Raw genomic sequence first — 14214 nt, 5'->3', positions numbered from 1 at the left:
CATACAACAAACATGTAAAAATCATGATACCGATCTTCGCGCCCCAATATGCAAAATGCCTGCCGGTTGCCCGCTAGTACACATGAGAGAAAACTAATGCTATCAAGACAAGATCATAAAAGGAAATTCAATCTTCGCCAAACCAAATCGCAGACATTCATCATGCTCCAATCGGAGGCTTCGTCGCCTTGAGTTTGTCGTCAATCGTTTGCTTCTGCCGCGTCGTGTCCTCGTCGTCAGTCGTCAGGTGCGCCGCCCCAATCCCTGCCAATGCATCCATCGTCTTGATGTCGCCTCCGGGTGTTGCTTTTGCTGTTAACTTGTCCACACTTTTGGTATCCAGCTCTTTCTTGGGGGAGCCCGCAATCTCACCCTCAGGGCCGATTGTCTTCCCCTCGACCAACTTGTCCCTGGCATTCAGTTCCTTCTCCACGGGAGCATCGACAGTCTTGATATCAATGCTGGCTATTTTGGGCTCTCTCTCCTCGCCTACGTCCTTCACACCCAACTCTTTCTTCTCGCCACAACGATTCGTCTTTGCTTGGTGAGTCTCAGGTGCTGTGATCCCGTGCGTTTCCGCTGCATTTTGCTTCACCTCTGGCTCTGCTGGCAGTTTCTCCGAAATGCCGTTGCCCTTCTCAGGCAGCATCTCAGGAAGCTCTGTTTTTTGCCCTTCATTGGCGAATTGGACCTCTTTCGGTCTACTGTCAGTTTTGACCATTCCTTCGGAACTCTCGCGAGTTTCCTTCTCCAACTCCTTTGCTTCCTTGGCTCCTTCGCCTCCCACTTCTTGTGTTGTTCCATCAAGCGGGTTCACGGCCAAAGAATTGTTTCCTTTTCCTCCAATCGCGTCATCTCCGACCGGCTCTTCATTTCTGTTGCCGACTTCCGTATGAGTGCTGTCCGAGATAGTGTTTCCTGGTGGCGATGACTCTTTCGAGCCAGCATTCGCGTCTCGGGGAAAAACTTGCTGTCCCATGCCACCTTTTTGGCATGATTCCTCCCTCGATCCCATCTGGGCCTGGATAATGCTCGCAGCAATCCTACCCTCAGGGGTATCCAGGAGATCCACGCCCCTGTCTGGGCTTGGGGTCGAGGTCGACGTTGCCGGCGTTTCTCTCTTCTCCATGGTCGAATACGGCGCCGTGGCCCCATCGGATTCCATAAATCCTGTCTTATCGGCAACAGGTGTCTCGTCGAGGGGCATGCCGTCAGGTCCCACGTCGCTGTACGATGAAGGTATGTCCCGATTCGCTGCCCAAGCAGCAATGTCGTACAAACCTCGCGGGGAGTCGCATCCGTCATAGTTGCTCGGCAGGGGGCTGGGGGGTGATCGTCCACGTGTGTAGTAGTACGGCTCGTATCCAATGGGACTTGCGTCTGTGTATGGCCGGCCCACGTAGGACCAGTCGCTGGGTGGCTCAACCGTCTTAATCTGCGGAAGGCTGTCTGGGTGGTACCCGTCAACGAGATACTGCTGCAATGCGTAACCTTCGTCAATTGTCGATTGCGGGGGGTTCAACTGTCCGCATTCTTTACCATCCCCTGGTCGTGGGAACATGTGCAAAAGAGCAGACGCCTGAAGCCGCATTTTCGGATCATCACTCAAGCAAATCTCTGCCATTTGCCGGTACCAATCTGGGATGTTCACCTCGGGACCAAGTATCAACGGTCGCCCTTGGGCTTCTGGTTCATCCTCCTGTGTTGCCAGAGCCCACAACACCATGCCAAGCTGGTAAAGATCCGACTTGACGCCAATGTACATAGTAATCCGCTGGTTGCTCTCGATGAGCGGCGTGGCTTCTGGGGGTTCCCATCCGACTGGGCAACCTCTCCTGTTGATGTCAATGATCTTCGCATCGCCGTACTCGTCGATGACAATGTTGGACAGCGTGAAGTCGCCTTGTACAAATCCCGACTCGTGGATGTCGGACAACCCTTCAACAATTTGCCGAGCCCACCTCTCGCGTGTTGACCATGGAAGGTCGTAATCGCCGTCTTTGCAGTGCTCGTAAATGATGTCAATGAGAGCTCCCTGGTCGGCGTAGTTGATGAGAAGTCCCTTTACGTGCTCATCGTGATCGTCCACTACGACACCATAGAAATGGATGACGTTGCGCGAATGGCGGAGGCGGTTGAGAGCGTTGACTTCATACAAGAACTCATCTATCGTGTCAGGGCTCGGGATTTCCTTCTTGATCAAGGTATGACCATTAACATTGACTTTATAAACGAAGCCCGACATGTGCGAGTCAAAGACGATATCCTTTTCCCGAATACGCCTGCAACCAAGGTGCTTGATCTGAGCAACTGTCGGGTATTGGATAATTTCCTATCAGCAGTTAGCATTGTTTGGGGAATGTCTCGAGATGCACCAACATTGCCGTCCTCAACCACATGAACATGAAGTCTCCCATCAGTCGTCTGAAGTTTCAGATTGGTCACAGTGTCGTAGAATTGAATGTCTCGTAGGCTCTCCCGGATAGCCTCGTAAATCTTGGCGCTCTTGTCTCGTTGGTAGTGAGTGTGAATGAGGTCCATCTCCAGCGAATTCGGAGGAGCATCTCGGTAATCGAGGGAGATGGTTACGCGCCGCCAAATGTGTTCCTGCTCCCGATATGTGACGAAGAACTTTTCTCTTCTCGAACGATCCCGGAAGTGCATGCTGAGATTTAATATCCAGGTCTTCTCGAGCTCCTCGCGAATCAGAGCTTCATACTGGGATGCCGTTATTGAATGAGTGTCAGCCGTTGAGAGATTGTCTTGAATGGCACACTCGTCGGCCAGTGTAGCCTCGTCATCCCTATGCACAACTGATTCAACCGGTTCCTGGATTGGCGCATCTGCAACAGGACTGGATGGTAAGGAAGGTACAAAACGAGGTATCTCGTCCTGCGGGGAGCCGAGGAAGCTTGGGGCGCTGACCCGGGGATTAGTCGCTGGCTGTGAGGTTGATGATGTTCGGGGTCCATGAGACCGGCGGTCCATGGATACAGCTCTCCTCTCATCTGGCGTTGGCTCGATGGGGGACAAGTTGGTCCTCCGTTCCGATACTTGGCGCTTGAACGTCTGGGCACGGGGAAGACCCGGCACGACCCTCCGGGACATTCGGCGAATCAGGCCGCCCTTGTCCGAGTCGGCCGAGTCGTTCTCAGGCGCGGGACCGGCAGGCCGCTCTGTCGGCGGCGAGGGAGCCTTGTTGCTACTCTGCCGACCAAAGAGTTTGCGAAAAAAGTGATGAGTCCCGGACAGCGCAGATGGCTGGGAATGGGGCGGCGGCGGCGGCTCAGACGCTACAACGCCCGCCTGTGCCATGGCCGCGACAATGCGACCAGATGTCTGTTGCTGAGCTCGAGGTGCAAGTGACTGTCAACACCGCAATGCTATAGTCGAGGCTAATAAGTCAGCTCGATGTTGGTATGAGCTAGTGGGCTGACGGCTGGCTCTGTGGCAAAAAGTAGGAGTCTGGAATAGGGAGGTTGGAGCAGATGCATGTGCCACAAATGCCTTCGTATCGTCGTCGTAAAGCGGATTCTATGTGGGAAGGCGAATATGGGGATAGTTGGTATGCAGTTGCAAGAGGGTAAAGAAGCTGGCATGTATGCCGTCCAGCAAAAGATGATGAGGCGAAAGGTGCACTGACGAGAGCTGGAGAGGCCGCACGGCCCCGTCAATCAAAGAAGCGGTCTCTCGGTGAGAGGAGTAGAGTAAACAAGCTCTGCTTGACCCATCCAAGGGCAAGCGAAGGTAAAACAATTGCTTGGTCGGCACTGTCGCCGCGACTAGGAGGCTGGGATGATACAACGGTCGGTGAGAAGCGGGTCCTCTGGATGAGCGGTCGAAGTCGCGGGGAGCGAAGCCGGAGGCGCAATGAGGTGTTAGAATGACTGTGGGGGCATGGGTGAAATAAGAATCCGTGATGATCGAGGACGGCTTCCTGCACGGGGTGTAAGTGAAGGGCGCCCGTGACAGCAAGACGCCTTAAGAAACAGAGGTTGATGAGTTGCGATGAAAGCCCTGCTATATTAAAACGACCACGACAGAGAGTCCAACACCTAAAACGGGCGCCGGCGGCGGCAATGGGAGTGGATGTGGGAGGCTATGACTGGACGTGAGCTTGGGTGGGCTGAGTGGGTTAGTGCGGGTTGGTGGGCTTCTAAGTGCGGCGGGAGGACACGGGGGGACGGGCGGAGCGGCGGAGGCGCTGGGCTTTTGACCTTGGGCCTTCATTTTCTGGGTCCGTTTGGCAGCCCGAGCCACACTGAGAAGGTAGGATTGCCCTAGAACGCCCTGATGACGCTCTGGTCGGACCGCCCTGCTCAAGGGGCTGGGTCCTGAGAAGTCTCTGGGCGCGGTGCTCACTGGCCAGCAAAGCCACCACTGTCCAGGTGTCAGCGCAGGGCTGTGGCCATCCATTGTCCGTCCATTGCCCCAGACTTGCCGAGGACCGTCAGGGGTCTTTGCTTGACTGAACGACATCTCTGGATGATTTTGGGCCTGGGCGTCGAGACCTTGATCCATCCATCCCACCATGCCGGATCTTCCATGCTTCATGGCCAGCCAAAGGACCCTGCCAGTCTGCCGCCTGTCGTCTGTCGCATGTCGGCCATGGTCTGCCTGCGGCTGCAGGAGTCATACTTCCAAGAGAGACGGTGACGCTCGACGGCTCGCTGGTGGGGAACAATCGATGAGTTGGCCCCTTTCAGATGCCCTGGTCTCGTCCCATTTCGTCGACGCTAAGACGTTTTGCTGAGCGCAGGGGGAAGCGGTGATGCATCATCATCAGGCAGACTTTGGTCGGGCACAAAGAGACATGAAGACGGTTGGCGCTGATTTTGGGGGTTGGATGTAGGAGGGAGATGCAAGAGAGGGCGCGACTATCTGCGAGCGGGTGGTTGACATCGAGGTCTTTGTCAGGGGATGGCAGGAAAGTGCAATTGTATCATACCTTCCTCAAACCTATCTACCCAAGGCTAGCAAGTATCGTTGGCAGGTAGCCGGGAGTGAGGCAGACAAGGAAGGTGCAAGCCAAGAGCAGCATCACGAATTGGAAGCTGCAACCGTCTGCATCGCGACTTCCTGCCTACAGTACCTTACCTGCCGAGTGGCCTTGCAATCACATCTGCCCACAATGCCGTGTACAATCATCATGGCCATCTGTTCAGCATCTTGGTACCTACACCAACAGCCCCAGACTCGTCATCCACACAACACATTCGATCGAACATCTAGGCCCGCTTGAACAAAGAGGGTGGACATGCCATCAGCCAAAGACAGCGCAGAACATGGAGGAAATCCCACGCAGCCGGTACCGCGGGGACCGAAAAATCAGGGACGTCCTGTGCGTCTTTTTGCCGGGCCAGGGCATGTCATCCTGGCTCCAGCTGCTGACCTCCATCGAGGCTTGAACCAGAGGACGATCTGATCGCTTTGCAGGGCCAGGCCGACTGCATACGCAAGTGACAACGCCATCTAGTTGGGCATCTCACTCACACTCGCTTACCGCCCAACCCGATAACTGGGCACCTGGTTTCACACCTGTCCAGTTGAGACTCTAAACGATTCGAAATATGAGGCGAGCAGAATCAAAGGCCAGGTCCAAGTCTTGAAGGCCAATCGAGCATCGACTGACTGTCGTCTGCCGACATTACACACGCAACTGCCAAACATGCATGCTGCATACGGGTGAGGACGACCGTTATGAAGGGCACTGCATACAGTGTATCCGACGTCACGGATCAATGATCAAAGACGTCGAACAGGAGAGGACGCTCATGTGTTCCAATTGACCATGTTTTCTCGGCGTAGCGGTGAATTCTCCGATGATAAGGTGGCCACGATTACAACACAACCCACATCTTGAGTTGTCAACTCGGATACGCCTAAATCAACCCTCGAATGCCTCTCAGAAACTAGAAGCTGGCAACTCCCGGGTCAGACGTCACGTTACCCCTGTTTGCCCGTCAAGAAGCCGCCTGATTCGCCAATTGCGCCGTCACAGGCTCCTCGGTGCCCAATGCGACTTCGTCTTGACCAATTCAATGGTTCAAGCAACACAGCTGTTCAAACATGTGCACACCACCAAGCACATCTCTCGATGGGGAAATATCTACAGCTTGTGTTGGGCTCTGGTGGCCCGTCCGCTAGCCCTCTTTCCTCTCATCTCAGCTCCCGTCAAGCCTGTCACGTCACATAGTACAGGAGGCATTCTTTGCTTCCCGCGAACAGACTCTGCGGCTGCGGCCTGTGGTGAGGCCCGGTCCACACCCAAGCTCACTCCCAAGATCAAGGCCATCAGGGGAAACGTGTGGGGTCAGGCATAAGTGCAGCACTCGCCATGACCCGCTAAGGAGCGTGAGACTGGCTCTAGTGAGGCTGCTTGGGCTTGACAGGTTGTCGGTTCGCCATGCAAGCAATGGGTCTGCATCTCACTCCTTGTTACGAACTGGCTTCCAGACCGCTGAACCGGGCCTCTATTGGGTGCGGCCTTCCCTTACCTTGGACCATTGTCGCATACCAGCGGGGCTGGATTTGAGCCGCCTGACCTTGTGCCTCTCACATTTCTCCGAGTCGCTTGTAAGCATCTCGTGGAAGAATGTCGTGAGACGTCATGAAAGGACACGACCATGCAGCATGCGCAGCTTCAGCAGACAGACAGCATCGTGTCCTCAGCCAGCCAGTTCCCGTCCTCGCTAGGCTCGTCCCGCGCTTGACCCCACCGATCCCGCGCCGTCAGTGACGGGATCTCCAAAAGCCTTGGCTAGGGGCCAGGATCAGGTCTCTGGGGAACCATTAGGGACATCCGAGGCAGATGGCTTAAACGTTAAAGGGCGTTTGGCTTCCGTCTGGCGGCGGTCCATTGGGCAATGCACCAGCACCCAGCCGTCTCAAGTTCCCTGCCGAGATCCGGCCTGACACTGGTTACGCCTTCAGGCTGCAACCACATTGCGGGCCTCGGAAATTTTGCCTGCCAGAGAAGGGTTGCCATCACGTTCTTCTCCGCGGGATCAAAGGCCATGTCGTCATTGCTGATTCAGGGGATGACGATGATTGAAGTCAGAGGTAGAGAGAGAAGACCTCTTCATTCTCCACAGGACTTGTCAATCCCAAACTCGCTGACAATAACTCACAATGTGCCCAATGAGGGGATTCAGGTAAACAGTATGACGTCGCTTTTCCTATATGTACAATTGCACATGGAGGCGTCGCCCACGTGCTGGCATTTGCTCATCAGCTGCTTGTCTCCAAAACCCGCTGATGCATGCTTCTAAAAGTACAAAAGTCCACAGACTGGTAATAACAGAGTAGGAGTCTTTATATCGTTTCCATCTAAGATTCTTGCCCCCCGGTGCCCAAACGCCCCTCAAATCATGCATACCCTGCAATTCCTACATTGATGCCATGCTTTGCGCCCCCGTGTCGATGACATGTTCTTCACCTCGCCGTTTTGTCTGTCGGCGTCTAGTCTTCCTCCTCGGCGGACTCGGGGTTGTTCTTCTTCTGCTGCTCCTCCCACTCGCGGATCTTGCACTTGTTGGCCTGCTCGCGGTCAAGGTTGGGGAAGACGAGGTTGAAGACCTCGGGGTACCAGGCCACGGGATGGCCTTGAAGACCTTCCTTGATGTTCTATGAGAGTTGTTAGTCAGGGGTCAAAATTATAGTAGAAACATAGCGTAGACGTACCTCAGGCAGCTCCAGCCAGTCAGACATGTTGTCCTTGGGGAAGATGATGGTCTTGCAGCCAGCGCGACGAGCGGCAACAGTCTTCTCGCGAAGACCACCAATACGCAGCACCTTTCCAGTGAGTGTGAGCTCACCAGTCATGGCGACGGTCGGGTCAACAGGGGTGTCAAGGGCGAGGGAGAGGAGCGAAGTAGCCATGGTGATACCAGCCGAAGGACCATCCTTAGAGACGGCACCATCGGGAACGTGAAGGTGCATCTTGGCCTTGTCGAAGAAGTGGTTGTCGGGGAACTCCTTGACCATGAAAGCCTTGGCAAAGGAGTAGGCGATTGTGGTGGACTCCTTCATGACGTTCTTGAGGTTACCCGTGATCTCGAGGTGCGGCCGGGTCTCTGGTCGAAGGGGAGCCTGCAGGATCGACTCAATGTACATGGCAGCGCCACCAAGCTGTGTCCAGGCGAGACCCATGGAGACACCAGGGGGGCTGACGTCGTACAGACGATCCGAGGTGAAGACGGGGGGGCCAACGTAGTCGTTGAGGTTGTCCTTGCCAATGACGACGTGGACCGAGTCGGGAACCCGGAGAGGCTTGCGGGGCTTCTCCGTGGCCGTGCCAGTCTCACCAGACTCGGAAGAGCTCTCCACGTCCGACTCCTTGCCTGTGCTGGCCGCCTCCTCCTTCTTTTTCTCAGCCTCCTCGAGCGCAGACTTGCCCTCCTCGGTCAGGGCGTCCTCCTCAGGGAGAACCTCCTCGCCGAGCTCCTGAACAATCTTGAGGGCAGACTTGCGGTAGACCTTTTCAATCTGCTTCTTGAGGTTTCGGACACCCGACTCGCGGCAGTACGACTTGATCAGCTCCTCAATGGCCTCCTCGCTCAGGATGACGTCGGCATTCTGAAGTCCGGCGGTTTCCTTAGCAGCGGGAGCGAGGTACCGTTGGGCGATAGCCATCTTCTCATCAGCAACGTAGCCCGAGAGGGTGATGATCTCCATTCGGTCGAGCAGAGGTCGGGGGATGGTGTCGGTCATGTTGGCTGTGCACACGAACAAGACCTTGGACAGGTCGACGGGCACATCCATGTAGTGGTCCAGGAAGGAGCTGTTCTGCTCAGGGTCCAACAGCTCCAGCAGTGCAGATGAGGGGTCGCCCTGGTATCCTCGGCCAATCTTGTCAATCTCATCGATCAGGATGAGAGGGTTCTCAGTTTGACACTTCTTCAGCGCCTGGATCATACGACCGGGAAGGGCACCGACGTAGGTCCTTCGGTGACCCTTGATCTCAGCAACATCGGTGAGACCTCCGACACTGAATCGGTAATACTCTCGGTTGAGGGCTCGCGCAATCGACTTTCCGATACTGGTCTTGCCCACTCCGGGAGGACCGACGAAGCAGAGGATCTTACCCTCGACAGTGCCTCGAAGCTTTCCAACCGCGATGAACTCAAGGATACGGTCCTTGACATCCTTGAGACCGTGGTGATCCTCGTCCAGGATCTTGACGGCGTTGGGGATGCCAAAGTTCTCGGCGCTCCTCCGACCCCAGGGGATCTGTGTGAGCCAGTCCAGGTAGTTTCTCGTCACGTTGAACTCGGAAGCAGCAGTCTCGAGGTGAGCAAGCTTGTTAAGCTCCTCGTCAAAGACCTTGCGCACGGCATCGGGCATGGCGAGCTTGTTGGCCTTCTCCTTGAACTTCTCGACCAGCTTGTCCTTGCCGTCCGACTCGAGGCCGAGCTCGCGGCGGATGCCCTTCATTTGCTCCATAAGCCAGTACTCGCGCTGCCTCTTGCTGATCTTGTTCTCCACATCCTTACTGATCTTGGACTGCAGCTGGGCATTCATGAGCTCCTTCTTGAGCACCACCAGTGCCTTCTGCATCCTCTCCTCCACGTTGAGACATCCCAAAACCTCCTGAAGCTCCTTCTGCTCGCCCGATGACACAGCGGCGGCAAAGTCGGCAAGCTTGGCGGGTTCTGATGTCACGTTTCCGGTGGACTGGCTCATGGAAAAGGTCGAGATTTGGTCACGGAAGAGGTTGTTCATTGTGGCCACCTCCTTGAAGACGTTGACAATCTCGTTGGTGACGGCGCGGATAACAGGGCTCTTGGGGTCGTATGGCTCATCGACAAGGTTCTCGACGTTGACCAGGCTGACGGGGTATCTCTTGAGGAACGAGGTCGGCTCGTACTTCTCTGCGGTCTGGTCGGGCTTCTTCTCCACAGCACTCTCCTCGAAGCTGGCGACAACATCGCCCTTCTTCTCTTGCGTAGCCTCCTCCTCGGCGGGCTTCTGGGGAATGGGTTCAGGTGTAGGCTCGGTCTTGGAATCGGTCTTGGAATCGGTCTTCTTGGCAGCATCTTGGCCACCGGGAGGCAGCAAGCTGGATAATCGGATACGTCGATGAGGGTAGAGGATGGCGGTCAGAGCTCCCTCTTGGCCGTGGATGGGGAATGCACTTGTAATTTGGGCGAAGACGCCTACGTCGTAGACGTCGTCGGGGTTTCGAATGACATCCTCGTCCTCATTCTCGTCCTTGAACAAGAAGGCGCCGACATAGGGTTGACCACGCTTGATGGACTCAGTGATTGCGTTGGCCACATCGGGGTCCTTGATGGTAATCGCCTTATAGAAACCAGGGAAGAGCGGCCGTCGGGCAATGGGGATGGCTAGGACCTGGGGGTAGACCTCGGGGACGACAGGCTTCTGGAGGGCCTTCTCGGCGGACGACTTTCGACCGCGTCGGCCTCCGTCACCGCCGTCGCTCCCGGAACCAGATCCTGCAGAACCTCCAGCCGCACTCCCGGCCTTTCCGTCTTGCGATTGACCTCCGGCGTCATTCTTGCCAGAGCCAGGCGAGTCGGGCCCTGGATTTCTCGATTCGGCCGAAAGCTTGTCCTCGGTCTCCTTCCGCTTATTCTCCAGATTCGCCTGGGCCTCCTCCTCGGACAACGGCTCGGTCAATGGTTCTATGGCGGACTCGAAGAAGCCCTTGTCCTTGCTGTCCTTTTCCTTCCCGAGGCGTGCGGCCGTAGAGAAGGCGGCGGAGGCTAACCGCGGCTGAATGGCGGGCAGCCGGCGAGCGCAGATGTGACGGTTTCGGTAGGCGGGTGAAGAGGTCCATCGAGCGGCGATGGCTTCGGAAGAGACTCGGGATGCATGGGCGGCAGAGCGCTCGAGGATGAGGCGGCCAGAGAGGCGTGAACGCGGGATCATGTTGGGCGTGGTCTAGGCAGACGAGCGAGGACGGAGCTGGAGATGATTAGAAGCTAAGAGCCCCGCGATGGGCCGTTCGTTGGAGGGGGGACAAGGCAATTAAGAAGGGGAAGAATTATGAGATGAAGGAGAGAAAGAGGATTGAGAAGAGATTCTATCAGGGGTGGCAGGTAGAGGTTCTGTTGGCCGCAATTGTGCGCATCGCCGCTTCGGCTTGGCTCAAGTTGTGGTGGAGGCGACTTAATAATGTCTTATGGCGACGTCGGACTTAACGTCGACATCATCCAAAATTTCGAGTCGAATGGAACAGAACCATGAGCTTCCATCGGGAGAATATCGGATGCCGAAGCTGTTGCCCACTTGCCCACCCGTCGGCCAATCTCGGCTTTTGATGGCGGATTTCTTATCAGATTGTGATATTGAGTTATCGGGGCTCGCGTGCCGTTATGGTGAGGATGAAATCAAGGTATAGATGGAGTATATAGTGGTTTTATCTATCATGGTGGTTAGTAGTGAGGTTTCTTTTCGTGGTCGTTCAAGTTGAAGCATCAGTACTGAATGCAACATCATACGGTGATAAATCAGCCTTGACATAAACATGACCATGCCAGAGATGGGCAATCTTCATTTCTATCTTTATGTTTTTGTTTATAAAGGAAGAGCCTGTTTTTACTTTGGGGCTTTCTTCTTTTTCTTTCCGAGCAAATAATCTCACGTTGCATGTGTTACTCTTCGAAGTCATATTTCATGATCTGGAAAAGAGCCGACGTTATTGTATTCAGCGCGCAATTGAATGCTATCCCCCCAAGAAGATCATAAACCACATCCCAAATGTCAAATAAATCACATGTGCACCGTGCACCAAGAGACCAGAAAAGCAAACTGAATTCAAGAAGGATAGCATGTCTTGCAAAAGTTTACGAAGCAGGAAAGAACGCTGCCATCACCATCATGGCTACCCTACACCTTCTCCGCAAACTCAATTCAGGCATCATTTTCTCATCTTCAAACCCGAACACTGAACTGCCATCATCAATAACAGCCGTTCAAACTCGTATGCTCCAGTCTCAATTATAATCAGACTTATATAAACATCACAACGTCGACATCTTTCTCGCAACGACCCGCCGCCATGTCTGACGACGCTGACGTTTCGACCTCCATCCACAAGCTCTCCATCACAAGCAACAAGGAACCAACTCAAACCAAAAAGCCCGCATCAAAGAAAAAGGCCAAGAAAGTCGTGGCAGACTCATGGGAGGATGAAGATGTCTCCGACTCCGAGCCCGAAGCAGAGTCTGACAAGGCTGATGAGCTGACGCCCAGCACAACGCCTGCACCACCACCTCCGACTCCCATGTCGCCCGTTGGAGGGTCGGCGTGGACGCCTCCAGAGGATGCGCCCGGTCCTAGAGCCGCCGGAGAATCAGCCAAGCGGCCCGAGAAGACGGACGCTGTGGCCCGACGCATGATCGCTGCCGGGCTGGGCCTCAAGGCGCCCAAGCAGACCGAGGAGCAGCGGGCTTATCAGAAGAGCATCCGTGAGCAGGAGAAGAAGAAGCGGGAGCAGGAGCGTGAGCAAGAGAAGAAGCGACAAGAGGAGGCTGACAAGGCAAAGGCCGCTATCTGGGATGACTAGGCAAGGCTGGCCCTAGACAAACATCACATAGACATGGTTGGGACATGAGAATAGCATGGGTCGAAACTCGATTCCTTGGCAACTCAATTTCCGCAACCCTGCTCCATGACAAGAATACAATCTCCTGACGCTCAAAAGCTGCTTACAATATTGCTGAATAATTTCGGAGACATTTCGACACTGAGGCGGCTCAACCTCCCAGCGTGCCGCGGGCCTTGCTCCAGCCTTCCCTCGCCAAAGTCGAAGCGTATCGCCAGATTGGGACAGGCAACCAATTGGCGCCTCAAGAATGTCCCCCACAACTCCTCCTTAGTCAGTACACGCGCGGCTACATCTACCCTTTCATGTGTATTTCCTCGAGGTCTGGAGAGTAGATTGTGATCGGGGATGATTGTGCCGATTGAAGGAGGGTTGGACGATCTTCTCACTTCATCCTGACGCGGAGTTGCGGATCCTGGTGTTGATGATTATGAATCGTCCATGGATGCTTTGAAAGAACGGGATTAAGAAACGGAGTTGATGCTGAGGAGACGGGTTTCAGAGAAGCTGAAGGGGTATGAATGAGATACAGCTGATGTATTTAAGACTGCTTGGGTTGTGGGAGAATGGAGAGGAGCATCACCAGACAACTTAGCACTTGAACAACAAGAACCGGCACTGAATACCATACTTCCCGCATCAAGCAAAGAAATCAACCAACATGTCTGACCTCAAGCCCATCACCGTCTATGTCCATGGTTAGCCTTCAGCACCTCCGCTACGTTACGGCTCTAACACTGCACAGGCAGGGGACCCAACCCCAAGAAGGTCACCATCCTCCTCGAGGAGCTTGGCATCCCCTACACAGCTGTACGGACACTCCCAAAATATTCTATTCCTATACACTAACATGGCTTGACAGGTCGAAACCCCCAACCCCAAGGCTGAGTCGTTTGTCAAGATCAACCCCAATGGCCGTGTCCCTGCCATCGAGGACCCAAACACGGGCATCACCATCTGGGAGTCTGGCGCCATCCTCGAGTACCTCATCGAAAAGTACGACAAGGAACACAAGTTCTCGTTCGACACTGAGCCCGAGAAGTGGTACCTGAAGCAGTATCTGCACTTCCAGATGTCTGGACAGGGCCCTTACTACGGCCAGGTATGTAGCAGATACCCTGTATGAGAACTCACGACTGACAAGCAACGAGACCATGTGGTTCCATTTCTTCCACAAGGAACAGGTCGAGTCGGCCAAGGAGCGCTACGAAGAACAAATGGTCCGCGTTGTCGAGGTCCTGAACAATATCCTTGAGGGCAAGGAGTATCTCGTCGGCAACAAGTAGTGAGTCCCCAACAATGACATTTCCCCTGACGGAGCAAATACTCAACTCTGCGAAAGTACTTACGCCGATATCGCCTTTATCCCCTGGAACACGGCCGTCCCTGTTGTCGGTGACGTGTGGAAGAGGTTTGATATTGAGAACAAGTACCCCAACTACGTTGCATGGCATAACCGCCTCCTGGCTAGACCTGCTGTGGCCAAGATCCTGACTCCTCCAACTGAGGAGAAGTGATCATGGTAAAGACGTTAGGCTGTTGGGGATGCACAGGGTGTCTGGAAGCCAGTGTGTAGTAATATGGATAGCTGTCACTCACGATGAATATCAAGTTGGTTAGAATGCCCGCCCCCTTTCTCGTGT

At 54.7% G+C, this 14214-nt stretch overlaps 4 protein-coding genes across 4 annotated transcripts; 2 read left to right on the top strand and 2 right to left on the bottom strand.

Annotated features, from left to right (window-relative positions):
- Positions 1–160: 160 nt before the first annotated feature.
- Positions 161–4554, bottom strand: MRS44_006531 (uncharacterized protein; the record flags this gene model as incomplete). Its single annotated transcript, XM_046273338.2, has 3 exons — positions 161–2332; positions 2380–3366; positions 4036–4554. 3 exons carry the CDS (start codon positions 4552–4554, stop codon positions 161–163), a joined length of 3678 nt encoding a protein of 1225 aa, XP_046139865.2.
- A 2907-nt stretch (positions 4555–7461) lies between these two features.
- Positions 7462–10893, bottom strand: MRS44_006530 (uncharacterized protein; the record flags this gene model as incomplete). The annotated part of the gene is made up of 2 exons (XM_046284712.2): positions 7462–7626; positions 7684–10893. 2 exons carry the CDS (start codon positions 10891–10893, stop codon positions 7462–7464), a joined length of 3375 nt encoding a protein of 1124 aa, XP_046139866.2.
- A 1132-nt stretch (positions 10894–12025) lies between these two features.
- Positions 12026–12532, top strand: MRS44_006529 (uncharacterized protein; the record flags this gene model as incomplete). Its single annotated transcript, XM_046284695.2, has 1 exon — positions 12026–12532. One exon carries the CDS (start codon positions 12026–12028, stop codon positions 12530–12532), a length of 507 nt encoding a protein of 168 aa, XP_046139867.1.
- A 700-nt stretch (positions 12533–13232) lies between these two features.
- MRS44_006528 (uncharacterized protein) lies at positions 13233–14088 on the top strand (the record flags this gene model as incomplete). The annotated part of the gene is made up of 5 exons (XM_046281875.2): positions 13233–13269; positions 13317–13381; positions 13434–13673; positions 13723–13856; positions 13914–14088. The coding sequence occupies 5 exons, from the start codon at positions 13233–13235 to the stop codon at positions 14086–14088; spliced, it is 651 nt and encodes a 216-aa protein (XP_046139868.2).
- Between the last annotated feature and the right edge of the window lie 126 nt (positions 14089–14214).

The sequence above is a fragment of the Fusarium solani genome (assembly GCF_023522795.1).
Source record: "Fusarium solani strain SB1 chromosome Unknown bctg00000003_1, whole genome shotgun sequence".
Classification (NCBI taxonomy): Eukaryota; Fungi; Ascomycota; class Sordariomycetes; order Hypocreales; family Nectriaceae; genus Fusarium; species Fusarium solani.
The sequence above is the reverse complement of the archived record's forward strand: the minus strand, read 5'-3'. Positions and strand labels throughout refer to the sequence as shown.